Source organism: Panthera pardus, unplaced genomic scaffold (genome assembly GCF_024362965.1).
Source record: "Panthera pardus isolate Hobbes unplaced genomic scaffold, ASM2436296v1 HiC_scaffold_8, whole genome shotgun sequence".
NCBI lineage: Eukaryota > Metazoa > Chordata > Mammalia > Carnivora > Felidae > Panthera > Panthera pardus.
Window position 1 is genome coordinate 19,256,941 of NW_026527013.1, and position 27,452 is coordinate 19,284,392.

General features: G+C 56.8%; 1 protein-coding gene and 1 long non-coding RNA gene across 4 annotated transcripts; both read left to right on the plus strand.

Annotated features, from left to right (window-relative positions):
- The first annotated feature begins 3,189 nt into the window (after positions 1 to 3,189).
- On the plus strand, positions 3,190 to 17,272 carry SLC38A3 (solute carrier family 38 member 3). 2 transcript variants are annotated; one of them, XM_019416897.2, is made up of 16 exons: positions 3,190 to 3,317; positions 10,805 to 10,959; positions 11,050 to 11,131; positions 11,299 to 11,414; positions 11,956 to 12,029; positions 12,112 to 12,204; positions 12,307 to 12,388; positions 13,507 to 13,589; positions 13,682 to 13,740; positions 13,937 to 14,101; positions 14,181 to 14,260; positions 14,541 to 14,641; positions 14,876 to 15,000; positions 15,085 to 15,229; positions 16,161 to 16,264; positions 16,355 to 17,272. In XM_019416897.2, the coding sequence occupies exons 2-16, from the start codon at positions 10,859 to 10,861 to the stop codon at positions 16,457 to 16,459; spliced, it is 1,515 nt and encodes a 504-aa protein (XP_019272442.1). In that variant the 5' UTR covers positions 3,190 to 3,317; positions 10,805 to 10,858; the 3' UTR covers positions 16,460 to 17,272. The 2 variants fall into 2 exon arrangements, with proteins under 2 accessions (XP_019272442.1, XP_019272443.1); XM_019416898.2 differs by lacking the exon at positions 3,190 to 3,317 and adding an exon at positions 10,541 to 10,562.
- Positions 17,273 to 22,178: 4,906 nt separating this feature from the next.
- Positions 22,179 to 26,617, plus strand: LOC109247835 (uncharacterized). 2 transcript variants are annotated; one of them, XR_008420398.1, is made up of 4 exons: positions 22,179 to 22,309; positions 22,646 to 22,721; positions 23,629 to 23,717; positions 25,837 to 26,617. It is a non-coding gene; the product is annotated as an uncharacterized LOC109247835 (long non-coding RNA). The 2 variants fall into 2 exon arrangements; XR_008420397.1 differs by lacking the exon at positions 22,179 to 22,309 and having other exon boundaries at positions 22,349 to 22,721.
- The last annotated feature ends 835 nt before the right edge of the window (positions 26,618 to 27,452 follow it).

Consider the following 27,452-nt stretch of genomic DNA (forward strand, 5'->3'; position numbering starts at 1 on the left):
GACAGGACTGTCTGCGTATGGGTCCCTCTGTATTACACCAACTAAACCCCTGCTTGTGCCCAAAGAGGAGCCTCCCAGACACCAAACTGGGCAGGGCATAGTGAGGAGCTATGGGTGTGGGCCCTCAATCCTGGGTTGTGGAGGTGAGAACCATCCTCTCCTATGAGGCCTTGAAGCCCCCCACATGACTCCAGGCCAAGTGTCCTGCCCCTGTACACAACCCTCCACCCATTGGTGCTAATCCCACACTCATACTTGCATTTCTCTGTAGCCAGGCTGTTTCCTCCATCCAGATGCCCTTTCTCTTCCCCACCCTGGCATGTGCCCTTCCTCTTGGCAGAGCCAAGCCCACGGGTTGCTTCTCCATCAGACTTTTCCTGATTCATGCCCTCCAACCTGGCTGGAGCTTTCCTGTCTAGACAACCCAGAGAGGGCACTTAGAGACATTGAGGCTGTGTGATAGGATGGCAAGAGTGGCGACATTAAGTACAGAAAGAGCTGGCCAGGTATTCAGAGGCCTTCTCCTCCTCCTTCTTTTTGATGTTTATCCATTTACTTTTGAGAAAGAGAGAAAGAGAGAGCTCAAGTGGAGGAGGGAGAGAGAGGGAGACACAGAATCCGAAGCAGGCTCCAGGCTCTGAGCTGTCAGCACAGAGCCCGACGCGGGGCTCGAACTCACGAACCTTGAGATTATGACCTGAGTCGAAGTCGGACACTTAACCAATTGAGCCACCCAGGCGCCCTTCAGAGACCATCTTCTATTTGGGTGTTGAAGGAGAAGTAAGAGACTGCTGAGAAGGAGGGACAGGGTCAGGAACTAGGAGGGCAGAGGGCCAGGGAGGGGAAGGCTGGTGTGTTCTCAGAACAACAGGAACACATGTGGCCAGCCATGTGCTTTGGGGGTGGGGGGGTGGGGGGGGGCGTGGCAACTGGGACAAGGATCACGTTGGGAGGATGTCAGGGAGGCCAGCTGGGTGTGTGAGGGAGGACTCTGCACAGTATCTGAGGAGTCAGTGGGTACAGATGCTGGGCTCTGGGGAGGACTGGGTTGGAGGTGAATACAGGCCTCATTCTTGGAGAGGGGTCTTGAAGCACCGTGTGAATGATGCGTCAGGGGAGGTGGTGACATGGTGAGAGGAGGCAACCTGGCTGGAGGCTGAGAGGACATGATTGAAGAGGGAGGAGGAGAGCAAAGGGCTGCCAGTACCCTGGAAGGAGAGTCTGAGCCATCCTGGGACCCTAAGTTCTGTTTCATGTGTCTGGCAGTCTCTTGGGCCTGTGTCTCAGTTTCTGGAGATGGGGGAGTAGATGTGGGGGCTGGGCTGAGAGCTGAGCTAAAACTCCCCTCGACCTTCCACTCCAGGTGGCTGCCCCCCCCCCCACACTGTACTTCACGGATGGACATTCCCTCCAATCTCTGGGAGAAGGCACCCCGGCAGCTCTCAGAGTCCCATCCTGGCTTCCAGCTGTCCTGTCACCACAGGCTGGGCTGGGAGACTCGGCAGGTGGCGGGAAAGGCCTCAGGGCTGTGTTTGCCCTGGCTGGGGCCCAGACCTAGCATCAACAAACAGGCAGCCCCTCCCCCGTCCTGGCCACAACTAGTCTGGTCCAGGGACCCCACATCATGCTGCCTTCGGGCCACCCACAGCAGCTCAGCCCAGCCGGCCCCTGCTCCCTCCAGTCAGGATAGAGGACCCCAACACCCACATGCTGGGTGACCTTGATGCCAGGCCTGGCCCCTCAGGAACTACCAATGGGAGCACTCAGCCCTTTGCAAATGACTTCTGTGAGCATCCAGGATGTATGTGGCCTGAAGGTGGGGGAGGCAGACCCTGGTCAGTACCTCTCCTACTGACTGTCCAATGGGCAGTCCTCAAGCCCCTTTGGAGGATGAGAGACTTAGGGTCCCTCATGACAAGGTGAGCTCTCATCTGGGAATTACACCAGCCCCAGATCGGGAGGGAAAACCAGTGCCTTCTTATTTTTCAGCCATCAGAAGTGCAGGGGCTTGGATGCTCTGAGGGATTGCCACCATCCCGGTGCCTTTCCCTTTAGTCCTCCCAGCTCCCTGGCACTCCCAGCCAAAGCTGAATCCCCTGCCCTTAGCTCACATCTTCCCCTTCATTCACTCCTCTCAGGCCAGAGCCATTTCCCTGTAACACAGAGGGAAACTGAGATAGGCTAGGGCTTGGCTGTGATGGTGCTGTGAGTCAGTAGGAAGAGAATCCAGGAGTCCTGCCTGACTCCCAGCCCAGGACAGGGGAGAGGTTAGGCCTGTCCCCTGAGGGCATTCCCCCCTACCAGGAGGGGGGCAGACATGACACAGAGACGTCCAGCTTGGCTAAGAACAGCAGAGGCCATGGGATTAATCGGATCAGAGCCAGTGGCTGAGAAGCAAGGGACACAGCTGTTCTGGGAACCCCCCCCCCCCCCAGCTCACCCCCAAGGTCAGGCCTCTCCCAGCTCCCTGCTGGGTAGGCCTGGGGGCCCTTAACACCTACCACCCTGAGCACCAAGGTCTTGGGTGGGAAGCAGGCAGGGGTGGGATAGGAGCCCCTAGCCAATAACAGCACGCCCTAAAACCCCTCCTCCCAGGGCACTGAGTCCCAGGCCCTACTTCCCACGGGCAGACATAGCTGTCAGTTATTCCTTAGAAATACGGAAATGGGAGGCATGGCCAAGGGAGAGCCCAACAAGGCGAAGCGCAAGCCCAGCGTTGCTCCCCTCCTGTCCTCACTGACCCTACCCCTGTCTGTTCCAGTCTCAATCTCTTCTGAATATCTGGGATGAAGACAGAAGAAATGATGCAGGAAAAGCCCCCGTCCTCACCCCATCCCACCTCTGCTTGGAAGAGTGAGGCAAGCAGAAAAGACATTTTGTGTCTGGCTGATGTCTGAAAGTTCCCCACTGAAAGCACCCTTCACCGAGGTTAAGCACTGCTCTGTTCGCTTCTGGCCTCCGGAAGGTGAGAGGAGAGCATTTCAAGGGTTAAGGGAACACTCGGAGACCTCAGAGAGAATCTGTTCTAGACTGAAGCGTTCCGCCCGCAGGACTCAACTGAGCCCCTCCAGGAGCCGCTGCTCTCCTACCTAGGGGCTCTTTAGCGTTCGGGCTGCCCCTTTGCTCCTGGCGGGCCGGGGCCCCAGCCTCTCCCCAGGCCAGCCCCTCCTCCTGCCCGCCGCCTGGGATTGGCGGGCCGGGGGCGGGCCAGGGGCGGGGCCGGGCGCCCTTCATCCCCCGTCGCTGTGCTCAGCCGGGAGCAGAGCGGACAGCGCCAGCCTGAGCGGAGCACCGTGCGTCCCCACCCGCCGGGCCAGGTACCGCTGGGAGCGCCGACCCCCAGTCCAGGGCACCGGGCGGGCAGAGCTCTACTGTGCACCCTCCCGTCCGTAGCTGGGCTCTGGGCAGCGCCTGTTACCCGTCCCGTCCCGGGCAGACACCCCAGCCTCCCGCGAGCCAGAACCCCGCGCGCTCTGGGCTCAGGTCCGGGGACTCGCCAATCAGGGGTCAGTTCTGAGCTTGAACTGGTATCCTGGGAAAGGCATTTCGCCGCCTCAGGGCCTGTCGGCAGGGCCGGGAGGGACAGCAGGAGGTCAGCAGCACTCGGGGCTGGGGCCACAGGACGCCTTGTTGGGGGCTCGGGCGGTGAGCGATGGGCTTCCCGAGGCAGGGCCCACGGGGACTAGCTAGAGAGGGTTCCGGAGGGGGGCCTAAAAGGGCCCGGGAGCGGGCTCTGGAGCGCTGCCCCGACGGGCGCCTGACAGGCAAATCTGCCCGGCTGGCACACCGGGAGTCTGGGTATATTTATCCCGGCTGCGTTGGGCAGGGGCTTGAGGGCAGATCGGGCCAGGCTGCCTGAGGGGCCGTGGGGCACATGTTGGTCCCAGAGTCCGTGCCATTTGCAGCCGGGCCAGCGGGCACGGCAGGAACAGGGCGCGTGTGGCTCCCTGGCCTGAGGGCGGGGCTCTGTGTGCTCTCCTTGCTGCCTCATTCCCCGGTGGGGGTATAAGAGCTGGCGCCGCGCACGCGGGCGGAGGGAAAGGACCAAAACCGGGTTTGCAGGAGCCCGCCCCCGTTCCATTGGCCCCTTCGATTGGCCACAGCGAATGCGTGCGTTTGTTTACACCCGGGGAGGGGGAGGCCAGGGGAGGGGCCTGTGGGAATCCGCCCTCTCCCCCCAGGGCGACCTGAGCGCTGAGCTCAGGTGTAAGCTCTAGGACAAGTCTGAAAGGGACTAAGTCAAAGGTCCTTGCACCTTGCACCCTGCGGGACTCCTCGACCCAGGCCCATCCTTCCTTCAGTCGCCCAGTCCTGTCCTTTCTTCCATGACTTCCTTGGGCCACTGTTCTGGAAGAGGCCTTTGGACCTTCCACCCCTTCCTCTTCAGTAAACAGTTGCATGGGAGTTCAGTTCCTTCAAGAAAGGAAGAAAACTCTTCAGAGCTTCTCAGTCTGGAGCCTAGAAAGCTGAAGAGATCTGGGGACAGTTCCATTTTGAGATGGGGAAGTTCTGCACAACCATGGAAGTCTTCCTGCAGGAAGCACTAGATGTAGGAGGAATCAGGGTGGGTGAGGCCAGGTGTGGCACGTCTCCAAGAGGGCTGGAATGACTGGAATCATTCCATGAGAGTCTCTGACCCTTTGGGGTTGGGGACAGGGGACTGGTTCTCTGGGGAGGGGAGGGGTATATGTCTCAGAACCTCACTCTGCCTGAGCTCATAGAGGCCATGTCCTCACTGGCTTCTCAAAACACTCTTTCTTCAGTACTGGTTCTTTTGGCCCTCATCACAACCTCACCACACACACCCAGTCCAGAGCTCCAGGTGGCCAGACCATGAGAATCAGTTGCTCCTGTCCTGGTGCCTGCTGCCCTAGCAAGTAGCCATGGAACCTTGGGCAAATAGAGAAAATGAGGCACAACAGGTCTCTGGGTAGTGTCGGGGAAGGTTTTTGAGCTAAACTAAGTGTACCCTGAAAGTCCAGGCTGAGTGTGGAAAAAACAGGCACTCATTCTAAGGGGAAAGCATGTTTTAGGGGAGTGGTTGGCTGCAAGGGAGGTACAGTTTGGTATCTGTGTGCACAGAAAGCCTGTGTGGGATGTGTATACTATGCTGTAGTAAGATAGGAGCTCTGCAGGCACATGATCTAGTTCAGACATGACCAGGGTCCAGGGGCCACTTGGAGCTGGGTTGAGATGGGTTGGGGGCTTGCCAAGGGCCTTGAACCCATTCTATTCCTTTTACAACATTTACTGAGCACCTACTATGTGCCCTGCAAACATTCAGTCTGGTGAGTGGAGGGCTGGCCTTTGACTCTGGATAAGAAGACAGATGCGGTAGTGGGGGGGTGGGGAGGACTCTAGAAGACCAGGCGGGGCTTCTGGGGGCCAAAGGGAAGGACCAGCTGCTGGGGCAGGAGGGGCTTTCCGGTCAGCGGCCTGGGGTGGCTTGGTTTTGAATTTCCGCTCTGCGGGCCACGTCCTGTACACAGCCTCTCAGCCGGCACGTCTGCACACGTGCATGACTGCTGAGAATGGGGGTCACCATCACCTCTGTGTATCTTTTCCATTGTGTGGGTAGACAGTGCTGGACTGGGGAGTGGTGAGCTTTCCAGCTGGGCCTGGACCTGCAGCCCTAGTGGGCTCAGACCCACTGTCTGGATGTCCCTGCACCTAGCTAACGGAGGCATAACCTGCTCTTGTAGGAACCTGCAGATGCTGGGCAGCCTTCTTGTGGGGTCCTCCAGGGTTCTGCCTGGCCATCCCTGAAGTGCCCACTGGGCCTGAAGCTCACTCGCCTGGGCCTCTGGGTCCCTCTTCCCTCTCACTCCTTCTGGGGTCCTCTCTGTCTTTCGTTGGCTGTCTCCCTGTCTCTCTGTCTCTTTTTCCATTTAGCTATCTCTGGCTGGTTGGCCATCGCTGTCTCTCAGCTCTCTGGTTGTCTGTCTCTCTCTGTCTCCCTGTCTGAATGTGTATCCACCTTCCTCTGTGTGTGTTTTCCTGTTGGTGTACCTTTATATCCATCTGCATTTCTCTATCTCCCTGTGCCTCTCTGTCTCTTTTTCTGTCCAGATCAGTATTCATGCACTGCATGTATGTGTTTTCTGCCCTTCCTCTTTCCTTGTCCCTCTCTTCCCTCCCTCTGCCACTCTGCTTCTGCCTGACATTGAATGGTGCCTCTCCTCCAGGCCAACCTTGCCTTTAGCCCCTCCCCCCTTCCACTGGGGTCTCCAATGAGTCCTGAGCTGCCCCAGGCCCCTGCTCCAGCTTTCCTTGGGGCCAGAAGTCCGGCTGTCCAAATATTTGGCCGCCTCCAGGGGATTCCGGGTCAGCAGGGAGGAGGATGGGCTGGCTGGCTCGGGGTCTCCCCTGCCCCTGGGGGGGCCACAGGCACGTGATGTCCTGTCCTTTGCCTTGGCTGGGCCTCCAGCTGCACGTCCCTCTCAGCGGGCTGGCAATGGGGGGAGGGGGCTGCTGCTGGCTCTGGCCCAGTCTTGACCAAGAGGTTCCAGCTGCAGCCTCCACTGGGGGAGCAAGGAGGGTCCTGGGCGGGGTGGGAGGGGAGGCCTAGGGGTCTGGGGCAAGGTCCAACTCCAAGCATCTGTTGGGTGTCTAGCAAATGTACCCTGTCACAGGAAAGTCCAACTTCCGGCCCCAGCTGGGCCCCTCAGATCCTCCTAGACACTTCCGGATGCCCAGAACACAGAAGCACAGACCCCACACACCAGGGCCAAGGAGCTAAACTATGAGCGATCGGTATTGCCAACACATCAATGTTCTGGGCCATCTTCCTTTCCTTGGATGTGCCCTCTCCTCCATACCACCCCCCTCAGTACCAGCCAGGTGTTGACCTTGCAGTGGCCATTTGCCCAGTGTTGTTGACGATGAAGGAGTAGTGGAAGGGGTACTGGATCTACAGAGGTCAAAATCTGGAGTTGTGCGTCTGGAGGAAGGGCTGGGGGTGCACAGAGCTGTAGTATTCTCCTCTGTTCAGAACACCCTTCCATATGCCCTAGCCCTAGCCCCCAGACCTCAGCAATCATCTCCTCACCAATCCCTGGGGCTGTGCCTTGAGAACATATAGTTCAGACATGTCCATTGAATCTAGTTTCCTTGTTGACTGACAGCTTGTCCTAAGATGATGTTCTCCTTCTGAAGCCTGGAGAAGAAGGTGGGCAGGGAGTGCCAAGATAGGAGGGGCACCTTGTCTCAGCCAGGAGGGGACTAAGGATGGCTGAGCTGGAACTGAGAGCAGCCTTCATCCCTGAGCCTCCAGGGATAACCACAACAGACCCTCAGGCCAGACCAGCTGCCTCTCCCCTGAGATCTGGGCTGAGGCTAGGACTTCCCATGCATCAGAAGCCTGGGGACCATGGCAACAAGTTCTATGGGGTCTGTGCCTCGATCAGCACAGACGGCCAGGAAGGACTGAGGGAAGAACAGTGTGGATGCCTCCCTGTAGCCAGCCTGCCACTGCAGACCCATTTATGTCCCTGAGCATTAGGGAGGAAAGCAGGGCTCAAGTCCCTGGTGGTTCCAAGGACCTCAATCCTGGGACAGAGAGGTATGTGTCCTACAGCAGCTGATGCAAGCAGTGGGCCTGTGGTGGCCTGGATTCCTGGACCTCGAAATCTTTAATTAGCCAAACTCAACACCTGCCAAGGTGTGCCTGACAAGTTCTCACCCTGTGATGCCCGCGTGGGCGAGCGTTACCTACTGCACTATCCCTGTGGCTCCTGGCCTCTCCTAGCCCTTATCTCCCAGCAGAGCAAACAGGGCCCAGGGCAGTGGCCCAGGCCATCGATTTCCTGCCCAAGTCCATTCTGCACCCATGACCGATGCTATTCTGATGATCTGCCCAAGGTCGCAGTGACAGCCCCACACTAGAACCTGACCCCTCTCTGGAAGCCCATGGCATGGTCTGGGACAAAGGCCTTGGAGAGGATCCTCACTCTGTCCCCAGCTTTGCCAAACTTCTGGGGACCTCTGCAGGGCAGGAGGACACTGAGGTCCTGAGTGGGGAATACTCTACCCGTGGTCACACAGTAAGGCAGGGCCAGGCCAGGACTCAGACTCAGAATGTCCACTGTGGACTTTCTCAACAGTGGGTCAGATTCTGCTGGCAGATTTCCCTGAGTCCACCCTGACTCCCTGATACAAAGGAGCCTGGGAGGTGGTAGGCCTGAGGGATGGGAGCTGTCAGAAATGGACTGCCAGCCTCAGGGAATGGCTGAGAGTCCACATGCCAGGCTAGCACTCCACTCTGGCTGCTTAGCCCTTAGCCCTGCCCTACACTGAAGTACAGACTAATTGACCTGGCCTTCAAGGCTTTGTCAGGTTTGTCTATAGCCATGGAACCTTCATTCTGCCTCATACCACACCTTAGAGCCTTTGCCCATGCTGTGCCCTCTGCTTAAGGCATTCTTTGCTATTCCACACTTTTGGGACTCCTGGAATTTCAGAAATGGCTCCATCACCTCCTCTGCCAGGAAGCCTTCCTTGATGCCTCTCTCCCCCCTTTTTTGAGTCCCAGCACTATGTGGCTCATATTTAGTTGTTGCAGGAACTATAAGGTGGGGGCTATGTTTGGGGATTTTGTCCCTTCTAGACCAGAAGCCATTTAGGGAAGGATATTCCATGTCCTCTCTGGGACCTCAAACCAGCCCAAGATCCAGCAGTGACTGGTTGTGAGTATCAGACAGGCTGTGAAGGTCTAGGCGTAGGTCCTGCTGGGGGGATGGGGAACCTGGAGACAGGAACTCGGGCACTTTGGCCATGACCATGCCATGGGCTGTGGTCTCCCTGGAGGTAGTGCTGGCTGCTAGGGAAGGATATTAAGGCAGAGAAGGGTGCTTTGTCCAAGCTGCCAACTCAGCACACTCTGAGGGCCTGTCCCAGCCTGCCCAGGGTGGGAGGCCCGAAAAGGGCAACCCTAGCTGAGAGCCAGGGGGTACTCTGGAGTGACTCTGGAGATGAGGTGCTGGCATCTCCACATCCAGCTGGGATCCTTGGAGAGGTGCTGATAGTGAGGCTTAGGGCAGAGACTCATCCAGGGGAAGAGGGCACGAGAGATGTTCACATTGTCGTGGACCTGAATGGACAGGGCTGGAGGTGAGATGGGTTCAGATGCCAGCATCAGAAGAAAGAGAGGCAGGCCGAGGGGGCCCGAGGGTTCCAAGTGTGGAGTCTCCAGGACCGAGGTTCCTGGGATCTGAACTCTGGTCTGGGGCTGCCTGGGGCAATGGTGGGCTGGTCATCTAGTCAGTTCTGTGTGGCTGCTGCCTCCAGGACACTGGGGCCTGAGGCCTGAACCCAGCCTTCTGTCCCCACACATAGCCCCAAGTGCTAAGAACCCTGGTGTTCTGGGTTCTAAGCACACCTGAGACCATCAGGATCCGGAGTGGGGATGGGGGGTTCAGGGCGGGATTCAGGATTCCCAAGCAGAGGGCTTGTCATGGCACCAAGCCTAGGCTCCGATAGGGACACCTGGCTGGCTCAGTCAGTAGAGCAGGTCACTCTTGATCTCAGAGTTGTATGTTTGAGCCCCATGTTGAGTGTAGTGATTACTTAAAATTAAAATCTTAAAAAAACAAAACAAAAAACAGGCTAGGCTGTGGCTGACCTGCATGGCAGTGCTGCCCTGTCCCTGATCTCGACTAGGGTCTTAGCTCTCCTTCTGGCCTCTCTGGCCTTCAGGATGTCCTTATAGATCCTGGGGCACTGTGCCAGGTACCTTCTGGGCATGGGGTAGGTGGCTTCCAGCCCCAGTGATGGGTGGGGGGCAAGGGTCGGGGGGAGCTGGCTCCTTAGAGGCCCAGCAGAGCCATGCCCTGAGGACAGGGAAGGGAGGACTGATCCAGTGGCCTAGACTCCTCTACAGCTGCCTAAGACCCTGAGTTCCTGGCCTGGGGTTCTAGGAAATGGAGAATCTGCTCCAATGGTCCACTACTGGAGGGTGGTCACCTAAGGGGTAGGGGTATTCCCCTAGCAGGGGAAGAGAGGCTTGAAGGAGAACATGGCCCTGAGGTCATGGCTGTGTGGAGAGTGAGGACTGTGTGGCTCAGAGAATTCGGCCCTGGGACGCTCGTTTCCTGGATGGCCCCCTGAGGGCCCTTTGCAGCCAGGCGGGCATGGCCCAGGTGTCCAGCCACCCAGCACCGCCTCAGGCCTCCTGGCTCCGGGGGGGTAGCCTTTGCGCCTGCCGTTCCCAGCGCCAGCTCTCAGACCACAGAAGGCCCTTTGTTCTGGCTGCCAGCAGTGCCCGCCGGGCGGCTGGGAACAGGGCCCACAGCCCTCACCCTCTCCCAAGGCCTCCAGCCGTCGGGCAGTGCCATTCTAGGTTGGCTAGGAGGCCCCTGGCACACAGGGCCGGCACAGGAAACCGTCTCCCGGTGTTAATGTCAGGGAGGGGGTGTCAATCCAGGGCCCACCACCAGCGCGGGGTCTGGATTCCTGGGACTCAGCATCCTGGGGTCCAGGCACCACTGGACTCTGAACTCAGGTCATCCAGCTGATCCTCACTTTGCAGATGGAGAAACTGAGGTCCCAAGGGCTTGTCTGGACTGGTATGTGAGTGGTGGGGGGAGTGCTACGTACTGGCCAAGGTGTCCCATCAGGATGTCTTGGAGAACTCAGGTATCTGAGCTCTACTCCCCCAAAAGGTCCCGGGGAGGCAGCAGGCACAGCTGCATGTGCACATAAATCCTGAGTGAGCTTCTGGGAGGTGTGATGGGCTGTAGACTCCCCATGGGAGGCTGGGCCATGGGTCCTGGGAGAAGGGATAACCAGAGGGACCATTGCTCTGCAGACCTTTGACTTGTGTTGGTGTGAGAGTCAGTGCTCCGGGTGGCAGACCCTGACCATGGAGGCACCTCTGCAGACGGAAATGGTGGAGCTGGTGCCCAACGGCAAACACTCAGAGGGGCTGCTCCCAGTCACCACCCCCACGGCTGTCAACCAGAGGTGAGCAGAGGGACCCAGTCGTGGTCAGGGCAGGGAAGGATGCAGAGCAAGGGCCGGAGCTGAGCTGACTGCTCTGGCCTGTGCCTACAGGGTCGAAGGCCCCAGACGGAGCTGTGTTGAGGGCGAGGGCTTCCTACAGAAAAACCCCAGCAAGGAGCCACACTTCACAGACGTGAGCCGGGGGGCACAGTGGGGTGGGGGGCTTGGGAGATTTCATGCAGTAACAAAGAGCTCTGGGGCAGCGATGGGGGGTTAAGGGACAGTGAGGGGGAATATTGGGATACCCTCCATGCGTCGCTGTCTCTTCCCCCCGCCCCCATCTCACTCTGGTGCCTGCAGTTTGTGGGGAAGACTTCATTTGGGATGTCAGTGTTCAACCTCAGCAACGCCATCATGGGCAGTGGCATCCTGGGACTCGCCTATGCCATGGCCAACACGGGCATCGTCCTTTTCCTGTGAGTGCCCTCAGTGAACCTTCTAAAGACAGGAGCTCTAAACAGTCCACCAACCATGACCTCCCAGGACCCAGGCTGTGGGTGGGCTCAACCCAAACCATGGCTAAAAAAACCAGCCATGGCCAGACAAATATCCCTCATTTCCTGGTAAACCCACTGAGATTATGACACAGGCAAGCCTAACAGACCTGAATCTATACTTCTACCACCGTTTACACATGATGAACGAAGCCCCATGGCCAGGCCTTGTGTGGACACACGTGTCCTTACTTGGGAGCTCTGCCCTGCAGTCTAAATGGAAACCATGTTTGTTCCAAGAACTCAAGGAGGTAGTGCTCAGAGGGCCCCTTCTAGGTCATGGCTTACCCTGGGTCAAACTGAGCGGTGTTCGCCCCTGCCGGGGCCAGTTGAGCTTGCATCCACACCTGTTGGGGGCTCCAGACACCTGGGTCACAGACCCACACGCCCAGGCCTCCCAGAGCTCACCACCCCTGCCAGCCAGCGAAGCCCTCAGTGGCTCCTTTTCGCCCATCTTCCCCAGGTTCCTGTTGACAGCCGTCGCCCTGCTCTCCAGCTACTCCATCCACCTGCTACTCAAGTCCTCAGGGATCGTGGGTGAGCCCCCAACCCAGCCTGGAGCAGGGGAGGGCTGGGCTGGGGAGAGCACTCCTGACTATTTTGACTCCTGTCCCCACAGGTATCCGTGCCTATGAGCAGCTAGGCTACCGTGCCTTTGGGACCCCAGGAAAGCTGGCAGCGGCCCTGGCCATCACACTGCAGAATATTGGAGGTGGGCCTGGCAGGCAGACCCAGACAGGTGGTGGGCAGGTGGGCGGGCTGAAGACTGGCTGGTTTGGCTGACCCCAGCACCTGCCCGCCTCTCTCCCCCTAGCCATGTCCAGCTACCTGTACATCATCAAGTCCGAGCTGCCTCTTGTCATACAGACCTTCCTGAACCTGGAGGAGCAAACTTCGTGAGCCCCAGGGTGGGGCGGGGCTGGGTGAGGGTAGGAGGGAGGCCTTGGTCTACCCCTCCACATGCACCACTGGCCCTGGGAACCCAGGCTGGGCTAGTGGGAGAGATGAGATAGTGCCTGCAAGTGACTGGTGGAGGGGCAGAGAGCTGCCAGCAGAGCTAACATTCAGTCTACACTCCTTTAGCACCTAGGGGAACCCCCTAGGAGGGCCAGATGGGGCGAGAGGTGGGGTGAGGCTGAGGAAACTGGGCCCCACCTGGGCCAGGACACAGCCTGTGAAAAAAGGAGGACCTGAGAGCTTCGGGCTTAGCTCTAAGCACCTGCTATTCCTGACCAGGGCTTGGGCTTTAGCGCCTGCCGCCCCCTCCCCCTCCTCCTCCCCTCCCCGCCCCCCCCCCCCCCGCCCAACCAAGAAATTAAGCCCTTGGTGTCCCAGTTGCTCATCATCAGTTTAGCCAGCACTGATGGAATCAACCATGTTTTGTGGGTGGGGACAGAGAAGACAGCCATGCCCTGCCCTTGGCCACACAGCCCAGGCAAGCAGAGGGGGTTTGAAGTTGAGAGCAGCTCTGGGAGGAGGGAAACAGCCAGGATTCTTCCCCCTGGGTCCTGGCTGCCTTTCCCAAGGAGTTGGCCTTTGGGCTTCCCTGGGAAGGAGGGTCTCCTTCCTTATCCCTTGAGTTCTCTGCGCCATTGGGGGGGGGGGGGGGTGCAGGATGGTGCAGGATGCAGATGCCAGGAGGGACCACAAGGGGTACAGGATGTTGGAAAGTCCCTGACACCCCCATGGAAAATGTTCCACCTCCCCAGAGCCAGGGTCTTTCATCCCACCCACCTCCTTGGGCCCCTTGGGGCCACCCCCTGGGGAAGCTGGACCCAGACCTGTGTGTCTTGAGAAAAACAGCAGCAGTGACTATAGCCCTAATGGCTACCAAGCAGGAGCTGAGCTCCTTAGTTCTCCCCTCGCCTAGGCCAGTGCTGAGAGAATGTCCATTTTGCAGACTCCGAGCTATGAACAAGTATTTTTCAGGTGGCCCCGATTAGGTATGGAGGCAGACGGCCTCACCCAAGGCTGAGTGGACTCTGATGTTGGCTCCCCACTCCTATTCCTGCAGGGACTGGTACATGAATGGGAACTACCTGGTGATCCTTGTTTCTGTCATCGTCATTCTGCCCCTGGCACTGATGCGGCAGCTTGGTGAGCGTGGCAGGGCTAGGGCCTTGGAGGGGAATGTTGGAGAAATGCCTGGGAAGGGACCCCAGTCTCACGGCCCTTCCCCCACGTTGCAGGCTACCTGGGTTACTCCAGCGGCTTCTCTCTCAGCTGCATGGTGTTCTTCCTAATTGCAGTGAGTCACTTTCCGTGCTGGTGGAGTGAGGGGACAAGTCTCTTGGGGGGCTCCTCTGTCAGGGGCAGGGGGCAGGTCTTTCTGGGAAGCCTGGGTCAGAAGGCAGCTCCTTCTGTCCTGATCTAGATGTGTTTTCATAGTGACTCCCAGGCAAGCCTTGTCTGGCCCTGATACCCCCATCTTCTCTGCAACTCAGGTCATCTACAAAAAGTTCCATGTGCCCTGCCCTCTGCCTCTCAACCTCGCCAACTTCACGGGCAACGTCAGCCTCATGGAGGTCACCAAGGAGGAGGCTCAGCTGCAGGCTGAAACAGAGGCTGCAGCCTTCTGCACCCCGAGTTACTTCACACTCAACTCACAGGTTCCAACAGGCCAGGGCAGGGGCTATGGGCCGGGTGAGAGTGAAGGGCTGCCCTGACGCAGTCACCATGTCTATCTAGACAGCATATACCATCCCCATCATGGCCTTCGCCTTCGTCTGCCATCCCGAGGTGCTGCCCATCTATACGGAGCTCAAGGAGTAGGTGTCTATGGTTGCAAGGGGGGTGGCTGCCTTAAACTGGTTTGGGGAGAAGGAATGTGGTCCTGATAGGGTGGGGGCAGGGCGGGGTGGGGAGTGACAGGAGCCAAGTCACTTTATCAAAGATCTCCATGGCTTCCATGAGGGGCGACTGGGGGCAAGGAGGAGACGTCCTCAGCTGCCAAATGGTGAGGGTGTGGTGCCAGAGAGGCCCCAGGGCATACGGGGATCTCCGGTGTGGCCCAGCTTGGCACCCATCCCCTCCCCTGCTTCCCCAAAGCCCCTCCAAGAGGAAGATGCAGCACATCTCCAACCTGTCCATCGCCGTCATGTATGTCATGTACTTCCTGGCTGCCCTCTTCGGCTACCTCACCTTCTACGGTATGGCTGGACCGTGGGGGCAGAGGCAGAGGCCAGGCTGGGGGGCAAGGGGCTGGCCAGTGGCCATGGCACCCTGCATACTGGAGGTGCTAACTAGGTGCGTGATGCCTAACTGTGCCCTACAGCTGTGGAGGTGAGTCTGTTGCCACTTCCCACAGTGTCAGGGTCAACCCAGGCTCAGAGCCCGTCCCCCTCCCTGGGCCACCTGCTGACCATCCTCCCTGCCTGCCACAGACGGGGTGGAGTCGGAGCTACTGCACACCTACAGCAAGGTGGACCCATTTGACGTGCTGATCCTCTGTGTGCGTGTGGCCGTGCTGACGGCAGTCACACTCACAGTGCCAATCGTTCTGTTTCCGGTGAGCCGGTGGGCAGGTGGACCGATGCAGGGTGGGACTTATGGAGCTGACAGACTGGTGACTCTTCCCACCCCCATCCCCCAGGTGCGCCGTGCCATCCAGCAGATGCTGTTTAAGAACCAGGAGTTCAGCTGGCTGCGGCACATACTCATTGCCATCGGCCTGCTCACTTGTATCAACTTGCTGGTTATCTTCGCTCCCAACATCCTGGGCATCTTCGGGGTCATTGGTGAGGGTCTGGCCCAGCTGTGTATAGAGGCAGGACATTGGCCAGAGAATTTCCTATCTAAATCCTGGCAGATTCCTGAGATCATACCCTACCTTTAGTGACAGCTGCTGGCCATGTGCACAACTTGGCTTCCTGTCTGAGATTTTTGTCCTGAAGGCTATTCTAATCCCTTCTGTGGGCTCAAAACCAGAGTCTGTTCCCCCTTGCTGAGGGATGGGGTGGAGCCCGGATGCCAGGGACCTCCACAAAGGGTCTCATTGGGTCTTGTCCCCATTTCACATATGAGGAAACTGAAGTCCGTAGTGATTAAGGGAGTAGCAGAGCCATACGGCTGGTAAGTGGGGGGCCTTGATTTAGCTCTAGGATCATGGAACTATAGGTTCAGTGCTCTGTCCACTGTCTCATCCCAGTTGTGGCTCTAAGGTAGAAAATCAGACAATTCTGAGACATCTTTGGAGTGACCCAACTCACAAGACTGACTCCTCAGCCCAACTCTGCAGGGACCAAAACACAGACCTGGGGGCTGATTGTCATGGATATCATAGACATGACTATAGGTTCTCTGTGGCCAAAATCTGACTCAAAATGATTTAAGCAAAGAGGAAGGTATTGGCTTAAATAATGGAAAAGCCTTCAGGAATAGCTATATCTAGGAGCCCGATATCTTCAAGGCTTTGTCTTTATCTTTTGGCTTACCTTTCCTCTTTGCTAGCTTCATTCACTGACAGATTCTTCTACTGCCAACAGTACTAGCTTTCCATCCAGTTGGACAGAGAATGGGGGGCAGGGGGACTGGTGGGCTCTCCGGAATCAGGCAGAGCTCTCAAGTAGAGTCTCAAGATGAGACTTCCCCAGCAAGGAATCTCTGACCTCACTGAAGGGTTCACCCCTGGACCTTAGCCAATAGCTGGATATATCTCATTCTTTGCAGGTGCCACATCTGCCCCATGCCTCATCTTCATCTTCCCCGCCATCTTCTACTTTCGCATCATACCCACCGAGAAGGAACCTGCAAAGTCTACCCCCAAAATCTTGGTGCGAGGATCCGGGAGGTTGGTGGGCTGGTGTGGGGCTGAGGGAGCTGCCCTGACCTCACACCTGACTCTTGACTCCCTGACCCCATAGGCCCTTTGTTTCGCTGTGCTTGGCCTCTTGCTGATGACCATGAGCTTGAGCTTCATCATCATTGATTGGGTGTCAGGGACCGGCCGGCATGGAGGAAGCCACTAGGAAGACCCCCGGCCTGTTCTGTCTACTCGTCCAAGTACCCCTGCCCAGAGTCTTCAGCCCCTGCTCCCATCCAGTGGCCAGTCAGCGGGGAGAAGAAAGACGTGGTTAACACTATGGCATTTGTCCCCTGCCTCACGTCTTCTCTGTGGAAGGTTTTTGTTACAGCCAGGACCAAGGCCCTTGGACCACTACCTTGCTGGGCTCCCGGGCTACAGGGGCTTCCGGAGTTGGGAGCAGGGTGGGGCTGTGCCCTTGCTCCCGTCCTGTTGCCTCAGATCCCACTCAGGCCCCTGCCCTCCTTGCACAGATGCAAACACTGAGGTCCAACAGCTGCCTACACAGTCTGTAGGGCACACAGAGTTGGAGCCCAAGCCTGCAGCCATCTCCCTACCTTGCTGCTGGACCTTGGTCTGCACTCTGGGGCCTCACCTCCCTCAAAGCACTTGCCTTCCCCCACTTCTGTCCCGGAGGCCCCTTTCAGTCACTTGGACTCAAGCGCTTGGATACTCTCGTCTCCTTCTCCCATCCCCACCACCAGAAGCAGACCACCCCCCATACCTGAAGCCATCAGGTTCTTTTAAATGTGAGGCTGGTGTGGGCACCCCCAGGGACCTGCCCCTTCACCAGTCCTGGGGAGGCTGGGACTCCCCCCACCCCAAGTCTGGGCCATAGCTCACATTCCATTTCTGGGAGAAGAAAGAGGCTGGGGCCCAGAGCGTCTCTGCCCCTGGGAGCCAAAGACCCCAGGGGCTGATCCGGGGTAGGAGTGGAGAGGCTGTCAGCTCCCTTTTATAAATATTATACATAATGCCAGCTATGTTGTGTATTCTTGTTCCCCATGGTCCCTGAGCTCCTGGCAAGTGGGTAGAAGTCGGGATATGGATGGAAACGGGAGCCTCTCCTGCCCCCTTCCCTGGGATGAGGGTGAGGATAGGGCCCCTTCCAAACCAGCCAGTGGCATGCTCAGGCCCAGCTCTGGACCTGGGCCAGGCTCAGCACAGACCTGCTTTCTCACGGGGTGAGGTGGGGAGGAATTAATGAGGCCCCAGGAAATGGGACAGAGAGAGGCTCCGGAAGGAGGCAACGTGAGGTGCATCCCCAGTAGCTCCAGGGAGGGTCTGAGCAAGGGGGCAGCTGAGCCCTGAAGAAACCCTGCTGAAGGGCCCCCTGCCCTCCCTGGCTGCCATGTCAATCCTCTGCTAATGCCTTGAGTCTGAGGACAAAAATCCAGGAATTCTGTGAGTTGTCAGGCTGATCTTCTATTAATGGTAAAACCCACTGTGAATAAAGGTGGGTTAATGAGTTCCCGTGTTTGGAGCCCTGAGTTTTGAGTAGGGGGTCCAAGGCAGGGCAGGACTGGCCAAAAGATGCAGGGTAGTCCCAAGTGCCCTGGCCCCGATGAAACTAGGAAGCTGCTCATTTCCTGGGGCAGGCCTCAACCAGCTGGTACCCAGCAAGACGGAGCCGCCTGGGCCTTGGCACCAAACCCTCATTAGGAGAGACCCTGCACCCGGCTAGGCCGCCAGGGAAAGGGCAACAGGAAAAATCCAGTTTGAACTGGCGAGGCAGCTGCCAGCTTGGGAAACCCCTCAAGAAAGAATTTCCTCAAGCTGGTGGCTGGTAGGCCCATGGCTGTGCCAACTGATCAGAGGGGGGCTTCCCGAGTCTAGTTCCCTTCAGCCCCAGGCGCCTGACTCCAGCCTGGGGACTTACCCAGGAGCCCTGCAGCCCCAGAAAAGAGCCAGACACTGGCCGAGAGGTGGCTGCAGCCCAGAGTGTCCTGATGTGAGGGGCTGCCCTCTGGGGGTCTCTGGGTTCCTCCTCATCAGATTAGGTCATAGCCCTGCATGGAGCCTTTGGCTCCTAGAGAGTGGGAGGCAGTGGAGGACAGGGTCCATCCTGCTGAGAGACCTTGGGGGTCTTTTCTCATACTCTGTCCAAAGAAGGCTGCAGGTCAGAGCAGCAGCAAGACTGCCTGGATTCCCTAAAAACCCCAGGCCTGGCATTAGACCTCTCAGACCAAGAGGATGTGTTGACAGTAGGTCCACCTGCTTCACACACACACACACACACACACACACTCACGCATGTGCGCGCACACACACACGGGGTGGAGGAAGGACTCTGGCCCCCAAGAGGTCTTCTCTGCCTGCTCAGCAAGGTCTCCTCTAACATGGACCATGAGCAGCATTCTCTAGGGGGGAAGGGGCAGGCAATGTGGCCGCTAGACTATACCAAGTGTCCACATGACTGTTTGAAAATGAATATCTCTTGTTCCTGGCTGTCAAGGTCCAGTCACTCAGCCTCCATAAGGATGGGTCTGCAGGCCCTTGGTCATAGTCATTTTTGTATGTTTTGAAGAATTTCCTAGGTCTTTTTTTTCCTTCTTTCTTGCTTTTTAAAATTTGCTCTGTTTGGAAATGAACGAGTGAAAGCAGCCAGAAACTCCAGCACAAAGGTCTTCTATATTTATTTTCACTGCTTTTCTTATGACCACTTGTAACAGCAAGACAAGATGATATAGACCAGGTAAAGGGGCCAAAGTCAGCCTTGGTCTCTTCTGACCAGCAGCTTCCCCCTGCCCACACCCTCCTCACCTGTGTGCACATGTGTACATTCACCTATTGATGGAAGAGGAATTCACTCATTCAACGAATATTTATCAAGATTTCCCATGTGCTAGGCATCCTTCCAGCACCTGTACACACAGCAGTAAACAAAGTGAAGGCCCTTGCCTTCCTTGAGCTTACATTCTAGGTGTGGGACTGAATTCAGACCAGAAACATGAAACATAATTAGTAAGTTACATTATTTGTTAGAAGATGGTCATACCATAGGTACTAAAATGGCAAGGTAGGAGCAATAGAGAACAGGGGGTCTGGAGGTGGGTCAAGGTGGCCTTCACTGAGAAAAATATGCTTTTCAGAGATTTGGAGAGGGAGGAAGTCATGTGGATGCCTGCAGGGAACATTCCAGCCAGAGGGATCAGCTGGTGCAAAGTTCAGAAGCAGAACATACCTGTGAGAGGAGCAACCAGGAAGTCGTTGTGGCTGCTGTTGAGTGAGGCAGTAGAGGGAAGGAGGGACAAGTGGGGGCTTTTGAGGGGGGAAGATGTGGGGCCTTGCCAGCCACCATAAGGGCTTTGGATTTTTCTCTGGGAAAGGTGAGACCCAATGCCAATTCTTGAAGAGAGAAGGGGGCAGGATCTGATTCAGCAGCAACTCTGGATTATTCCAGCTGCTACATGGAGCTTAGACTCTGGGGTGTGGGATGGGGAGCCAAGGGTGACAATGACACACAGGCTATTGCAATTTCAGACAGACATGTCAGGTAGCTCAGCCCAGGTAGTGGCACAGTTGGGGTGAGATGCTGGACATGTGCTGGAGGTAAAGGCAGCAAAGTTCCCTGATTATTTGGACATGGGGGTGGAGTGGGGCAGAAACAAGTCTAGGGTGACTCCAAGGCTGTCTAGGGTCCAAACTGCCACTGCATCCACTGAAGGAGGCAGTTCTTGGGAGGGAGATCAGTTTTGCCCATGAAAAGTCTTAAAAATCGACTAGATATCAAAGTGGGGATGCCAAGTCGGCCACTGGGTATGTGACTCAAGTTCAGTAGAGTGGCCAGAACTGGACCCAGAGTCTGGGAGGCAAAACCAGTGGACAGTAGTTAAGGTCAGGGGCCTGGATGAGATGAGGGTGGTGAGTGAAGACCGAAGGGCAGCAGTCAGGATGGAGCCCTGGAACACTCCTATTAGGAGATAGGAGAGCCAAGGTGGAATCAGAGAAAGAGCTAAGCAGGGGAGCCAGGAGGAAACAAAGGGGGAAGAGGGCATGTGGGAGCCAGACGGGGGTCAAATGCTCAAGGAGGTGAGCATGGAGCTTCAGCTGGGTTCGGCAATGTGTGGGTCACGGCTGTTTTGTGGAGGGAAGGGCAAGCCTGACTGGAGTGGGTAGAGGAGGAAGAGGTAGGACTGGTAAAACTATAATGTTTTTGTTTTGTTTTTGAGAGAGAGAGAGAGAGAGAGAGGGAGAGGGAGAATGAGTGGGGGAGGGGCGGGGAGAGGGGGACAAAGGATCCAAAGCGGGATCTCTGCTGACAGGCTGACAGCAGCAAGCCTGATGTGGGGCTCCAACTCATGAACCCTGAGATCATGACCTGAGCTGAAGTTGGGCACTTAGACTGAACCACCCAGGCGCCCCAGGACTGGTAAGACTACAGACTGGTAAGATCTGTGTGAAGTGAGGGGAGCAGGGCCAACAGAGGCTTTTAGGAAGACTGAGAAGAAGGTACTGAGGAGGAGAGATTGGACCATGGGTGAGAGGTTGGTGAAGGCCAGGGCTGTAGAGATAGTGGGCTAGAAGACAGTAGCTGGAGGTTGGACAGTTGGCATCAGGGTATACAGGGTGGACACTGCCTGGCCTGGCCAAGCCCTGGTAGCCAGGGACATGAAGGAGCACATGGAGGGACCCAGAGGACTCATCCAGATGTCTGCCTTGATCTCAGTTTAAAGTCATCCAGCAACTGATTTTCAAACAACTTGGAACAGGAATAATTGACTGGAAGTTACTTAGAAAGTGCAGCCCTGGAAGAAATCTGAAAGAATAAAACTGCTTTCAAAACCACATAAGGCTGCAAACCTGCCCTGCCACGCACAGCAGGACCTGGACAGTATTAGACTGCAGCTTGATCCCCCATACTCCCAGCCCCAACCCGAGTTCTGCAGAAGGCGGCCTCTGCTGTCCCCTGGCGGCCAATGGCGGGAGTCTGGGCTGTGCTGTGACCCGCCAGACACCTTGTAGGGCTGGGTGGCTGGAATGGTCAGCTATGGCAGTGCAGCCAGGCCCTGAGGCTCCAAGGCAGTCCAAAAAGTCCTCCAGCCTGGTGTGTGGGAGGAAGGCAGGCAGGAAGGCTCCAGGCGGGACGTGAAGGGAAAGGTGGTCAAAAAGGGGCCAGGACCTCAACGTTTGTCATCCTGGGTAGGTGAGCGAGGAGCTGCCAGTCCCACACGTGGCCAGGTCCTCAGAAGGCCAGACAGGGACCTCTACAGGGTTGCCTGATCTGGAAGGAAGGAAGGGGCTGAACTCCTAGAGCCACTCTTGACCTAGCCTTCTGAGACCCCCTCCCCACATGCCCGAACCCCTCTCCTTATCCTGACCAAGTCCACCCTGGGGTCAAACACAACCGTCCCCAGGCTGGGCACGAGGGAAAGACACGGGGCCATCCGACCCCGAGGAAGCCAGGAAGTGGCTGCCCGGGATGGTCCCCCAAATTGGCGCCTGATCTCCGCTGTGAATTTGGGGAGGCGGGAGAGCATCCTGGAACAGAGGGTGGGAAGGTTCCACGACCAGAGGGAGTAGAAGGCGGCTGTTAGGGCACGTCCTGGGGATGGTCCGAGAGAACGGTCTTCCTCTATGGCTGGGAAGGCCAGGCAGGCGGGGATCAGGCGAGGGCCACGGGCGCTCCAAGTGGCAGGCAGATGGGCGGAGGCCGGGGCCAGGGTCGGAGACTAAACAAGGCGAGAAAGCAAGCCTGGTGGGGATAACCTCGAGTGGCAGCCGGAAGACAGCAGCGGCAGGAGAGGCAAAGGCTGCGCGAAGGCGGAGGAAGTGCTGGGTCGGCCTCGGCTCCCGCGCTGCGCCTGAGGCACGCCAGAGGGCGCCGCTGCCCCGCGAAACCTTGCCGGGCCTCCGGCGGCCACAGAAGTCCAGCACTCCCGCCTAGAGAGGACCCGGAAGAGGCGGGGCGCGAGCTCAAAGGCCGCTTCCGGCTTTAGCCCGGCCTGGAGGGCGGAGGGCGCTGGGGCGGGGCGTGGGCCCGAGAACTTGAGGAGCCGGGTTAAGAAATGGGGAGGTGTGAGGGGGCTGCGCTGCGCGGGGTGGCGGACGGTGGCCGGAGGCCGCGGGGGGCGGGACAGGCGCTGGTCTGCGAGGCTGCACCCTCGCAGCTCTCTGCCCTGTGCCTGAGCTCTGGGCCTTTCCCGTTGTGAAATACAGTCCTGGGGCTCCTGGGGAGCCTTAGCTCTGAGCAAGCCCTGGGGGCAGGGCATAGAGTGCTTCGAGCCGTGGAGAGATGCGAAGGGAACTCCAGCAGGGGAAGTGGGGAGTGCTTTCCCCCACAAAGGTGGGAAAGCAGGTGTGGGGCGCGAAGAATCTTTTAAACTAATACTCTTTAAATGTCTATTTGGAGGAGAGGCCAAGTCTGTGGAGAAGGCTGAAAGGGGACCAACCAGCCCAAACTTGCTAGAAGAAACAGTTCAGCCCAGGTATACATACACCCCACTCCATGTCCCCGGAGCTACCTTCTAGGCGACAAGGGACAACCGTGTCTCCTTCAGCTTTCCTCCATCACCTTAACCTTCTGCACCATATAGTGGTCCCCCTCTGTCTCCCTCCCTTCTCCCTTCTCCACAGGGGCATTACTCCTCATAACTGCCAAAGGGAACTTTAAAATAGCAGGTCATGTCACCCTCCCTTAAAAACCCACTAGTTGTGGGGTGTCTGGGTGGCTCAGTCGGTTAAGCATTTAACTTAGGCTCAGGGTGTGATCTCATGGTTTGTGAGTTTGAGCCCCACATCAAGCTCTACACTGACAGTGGGGAGATTGCCTGTCTCTCCCTCTTTCTCTGCTCCTGCCCTGCTCGCGTGATCTCTCTCTGAAATTAATTAATTAAAAAAAAAAAACAAAAAACCACCCTAGCTGTTAAACAAAACAAAACGTTAGTTGTTTCCATCACAATTAAATTTGGAATAAAATCTAAACTCGGCCCTGATGATCTGGCCCCTGCTACCACCCCCTGGTGCTAGCCCACAGCCTGGACATCTGACATCCCATGGTGGCCTAGAACCTTTGCTCTGGCTGATAGCATCCTAAAAACTTTTTTCCAGCAGCCTGAAGCAGGCCCCAGCCAGGCTCATTCCTCTGCGTAGTTAGCTTCAGTAGTAGCATCTGCTCCATGCAGTGTGGCAGAGCAATGTCCCCTACTCCCAGGACTCAGTGGCCAGCATCCCTCCCAGGACAAGTCCCCTTTCTCTTGCCCCTCTACTCCCAGTTACCATCGGCAGGAAGCCCCTGAGCCCAGGTGGCTGGGCCTTGGAGGCACCTCATGGGCTGCTTGCTTTTGCATCACCTTCATTAGGCTGTTTTTGCTCCTTCATTAAATTAAATTCCAGGAAGCATTGCTAATGAAGGCCCTAACAAGTCGCGGGAGAGGCTACCAGCCCCAGCCTTTGGACAGCATGACACGGAGGGCTGCAACAAGGTGAACAGAAGAGTGGCTCCTGGGGATAGGCTGATTATCATTTCCCAGGCCCTCTGAGGACCCTGGGTTTCTTGGGGAGCTGGCCTTTAGAGGCTGTGTATGTGGCAGACACAGTAGCGAGTTGGACCATGAGCTCTTCAAGGGGAAGGAGAGGGGCTGAGCTCAGACTTGACCACCAAGCCCCAAGGGCTCCCTGGACAGTTCTCCCCTACTCAGTAGCAGCTTGAGTGCCAGGACCAGTTGTATTTGCAAGGCCAGGCATGGGTCACTGGCCTAGAGATGCTGATGCCTGCTGCAGGCTCAGATGTACCCTTACCTCAGCATCTCTTAGGGACTTGGGAACTCCTTGACTGCCCTACTCAGTGAAGCCCTATGGCAGTCTTCTCTCACATCACAATATGTACCTCTTGCTCTTGCTATTCTGGCCAAGCTGACCTCCTTTCTGTTCTAGGAACACCCTGTGTCTTTCTACCCCAGGGTCTTTGCACTTGCTATTACCTCCACCTATTACTCTTTGGCTTATCACACTGTTGGTCTCTTATCATTTGAAGATCTTCTCAGACTGTTACTCCTGTGTATACTCCCAGTGGCTCTCTTGTCACCCTGTTGATTTCCTCTGAAACTGTTTCTGTTTCCCTGTTTACTTGTTTGGCATGTGCTCCTGAAGGGCAGGGTCCCAGCTGCCTCTCTCTCCCTAGGGTTCTCAGCACAGTGGCACAGTAGACAATGGTTGAGTAGATGACTCATCTTCTCAGACCCTCCTGTCCCCATGTCAGGTGGAGCCCCCTACCCCATCCAGAAACTTCTGGCCTGGGTTCTTCATGCCAAAGCCAATTATCTTTGAAGGAGGCAGATGACCAGGAAGGGGGACCCTGGACTCCAAGACCTCCCAGGCTTGGAACTGTTTCTCTGGAGGGAAGAGAAGCCTGGGAAGAGAGGTTTGAAAGGAAGGAGCAGAGAGGGAAGGGTACCTGACTCCAATCTCAAAACTGCTTCTGGGCTAAGAAGCAGGAAGGGGTAAGTGCAGGGGATGTACCCAGGAGGTGGAGCCTGGCTCAGGGCTGCAGGGAGGGAGCCAGCTCTGGCCACTGAGATCTACAAGCAGAAGCTGCTGAAGCCCTATCTGCAAGGCCTGTGATTTGGTGATCAGAGTTGCTGGGGACTGCCACCTGGGAGCTATGGAAGTGGGGTGGTCAGGACCCTGGACTTTGGGTATCCCTGTAGGGTCCTGCCTGTTCCTGGACTCTGAATGAGGGCAGACACACCCACCCCGAAACTGTCTTTGAGGAAGTACTCATAGCTTCCCCTTCCTGGAGCCTGTGGCCTGGGGTGTCATGGCCCACTGAGGGGGTCTCCATTCCTCACCCTGCTCAGCCTGGTGCATGGTAGGAACTCAGTACAAGCTGCACCTGCTCTGTGGAGTGTGGTGAGCCCCAGGGCTATTCTAGCTGTCAGAGTGAGCAAGGGAGTTGAGTGAGCCGGCAGCTGCCACTTCTCCATTCTGGCCAGAGTGCTGTCCTCAGTTCTGCTGGCTGTCATTTCACTGTCTTTATGGTCTAGTCCAGGTGGTGCTGGACCAGTGTGCACAGAGACAAGTCCTGCTTCCTTTGGGGCCCATGAGGCCCTGGCTAGGCAGCTATCCTCTGCTCCCAAAATGACATCTCTCAAAAAGACTCCTGGGTTCCCAAACGGGAGGGAAGCAAGCTGTCCGTGTTGTCTCTGGATGACCATGGATGGGTCCCAGCCCCTTCTGATTCTCAATTGCCTCAGCTGTAAAGCAATGGGGTTTCTCCAGCTCTGACCCTTGATTTTCTCCCTGGCCCCTCCCCAAACCTGGTCTCACAGTTTCACCTCCAGATTCCCTGTTCCTGCCACATTCTTCCTCAGCTCTCTCCTCCCTCTGCCACTCCCCACATCACTTCCACTAAGAAGCCTCCTTCCCAGGCACAATTAGTTCCTGCCTTCTCTGCACATACAATAATGGCAAATACTGTTATAGTGGCAGCAGGATTAGTTGTTTACAGCTTTCCTAGTTCCAGGAGGTGGGGGGGGGGGAAGGGGGAGAACCCCTGGAAAGGTTGGGGGAGAGTTTGTGTGATTCATTCATTTCATTTGACAGATATTTACCTGCACCCTCAAGGATTATTCTGGGCCTGGAAACAGAGACCCAGATGGAAGAGACTCACCAGCAAGACAGTGGGATCTGGGCCTGGGGTGGGGAAAGCTCCAGGACAGTGGAGTCCTAGAAGCCCAGCTCACAGCCATGGAATGAGAGATAGGGAGGAAGAATGAGTGGAGAGGGATCAAGGGGAGGAGCAAGAGGATGGAGTGAACAAGGTCAGTCACATGGCTTGAGCGTGGATGTGTTAAGTGGGGGGAGATCAGGTGGACCTTGGGTGGGGACAGGGCCTTGCAGAGATCACTATCATAGGACTCACCCCTACTTAGAGTTTTCCATGTGCCACTCACATGGAAACATTTTACATTTTACTTTCATTTCCTCCCTTAGTCCTGACCTTAGCCACTGCAGTGGGTTGATGTTACTGTTAGGCTCATTTACTGATAAGAAAATGGAGGCAGAGGGAGTTTCTGGTATTTCTCCAAAGTAATATGCAGCTAGTAAGTTTGTAGACTGCTCCTCAGAGTTCTTGCTGTCAGTTGCCCCTCTACCACGTCTACTTCCTACACAATCCAAACCAGAATGTCTGGGTTTTATCCTCAGGGCACTGTGGAGCCACAGAAGGTTTATGAGCAAGAGAGTGATGTGATTTCTTTCAGCAGGATCCCTTGGCTGCCATGTAGAGGATGGATTGTAGAGGAAAGATGAGAGCCAGGGAGGAGGCTGGAGGCCCATGAGAAGAGACAGAGAACAGAGACACACATGTGAGGTGGGGGTTGAGGAGGGGAAGAAACTGACAGGGTGTAGGGGTGGAAGGGGGGGGGGCTTGCTCTGGCTGGTGAGAGACCACAAAGTGGAGAGACTAGGAGCAGGGGCCACTGGAGGTGCCTAAAGTGTCTAGGGGAGGTTTCAGAGCAGTGATGGACATGGGGCTGGTGATTAGGGGAGAAGCTGGGCTGGAGATGACAGAATAGGATTCAGAGCCCCAGGAATGGAAGGGAGGCATGTGAATGGAGTGGCAAGCAGAGGCCTAGCCCTACCCTTGGGGCCCCCATGGAGATGGAGAGGGGGAAGCTGGGAGGGGTGGAATAGGGTTGCTGGACACTTTAGGAAGAACAAATAATTAGAGGGAGTGACTATCAGGTGGAAGTGTGCAAGGACCACACAGCCTGGCCTGAGGCTGGAGGAGGACATGCCTCCCTGTGGCCCTGTCCTGCCCTGCCTCCATCGATTGGGGTCTGTGTCTGCCCACCTCTGGTGAGCCTGGCCTCCAAGGGGCTGACAGGTTCTCCCCGTTGCTCAGCAACTGCAAGAGCTGTTGGCTGTTGCTAGGAGCCAGCTGGGGAGGCCCAAGGAGGTAGGATCAGCTCTCAAATGTGGGGCGGGGCTGATGGGGGAAAGAGGCCTGCCTTGGAGCTGGGTTTGTAGCCTGTGTGTGGACAGGCTGTGTTTTTGACTGTGTGCACCCATTTTATAGTGGGTTCTATGGATTTGAGGCATGTTGGAGGTTGGTCCTATGACTAATGAATAGTACATATCTCTGAGTGTCTGTGTTCCTGGATGGCCATTATATGTTTTCACCATGTTTGCTGCATGTTTGTGACAGAGCCTGCCTG

Excerpts from the sequence above, each read along its gene's own strand:
- SLC38A3 (XM_019416897.2), top strand. The coding sequence starts at position 10,859 with ATGGAGGCACCTCTGCAGACGGAAATGGTGGAGCTGGTGCCCAACGGC. Across the intron at positions 12,205-12,306 it reads CACACTGCAGAATATTGGAG|CCATGTCCAGCTACCTGTAC; the intron begins GTGGGCCTGGCA and ends CTCTCCCCCTAG. Across the intron at positions 14,102-14,180 it reads ACTTCACACTCAACTCACAG|ACAGCATATACCATCCCCAT; the intron begins GTTCCAACAGGC and ends ATGTCTATCTAG.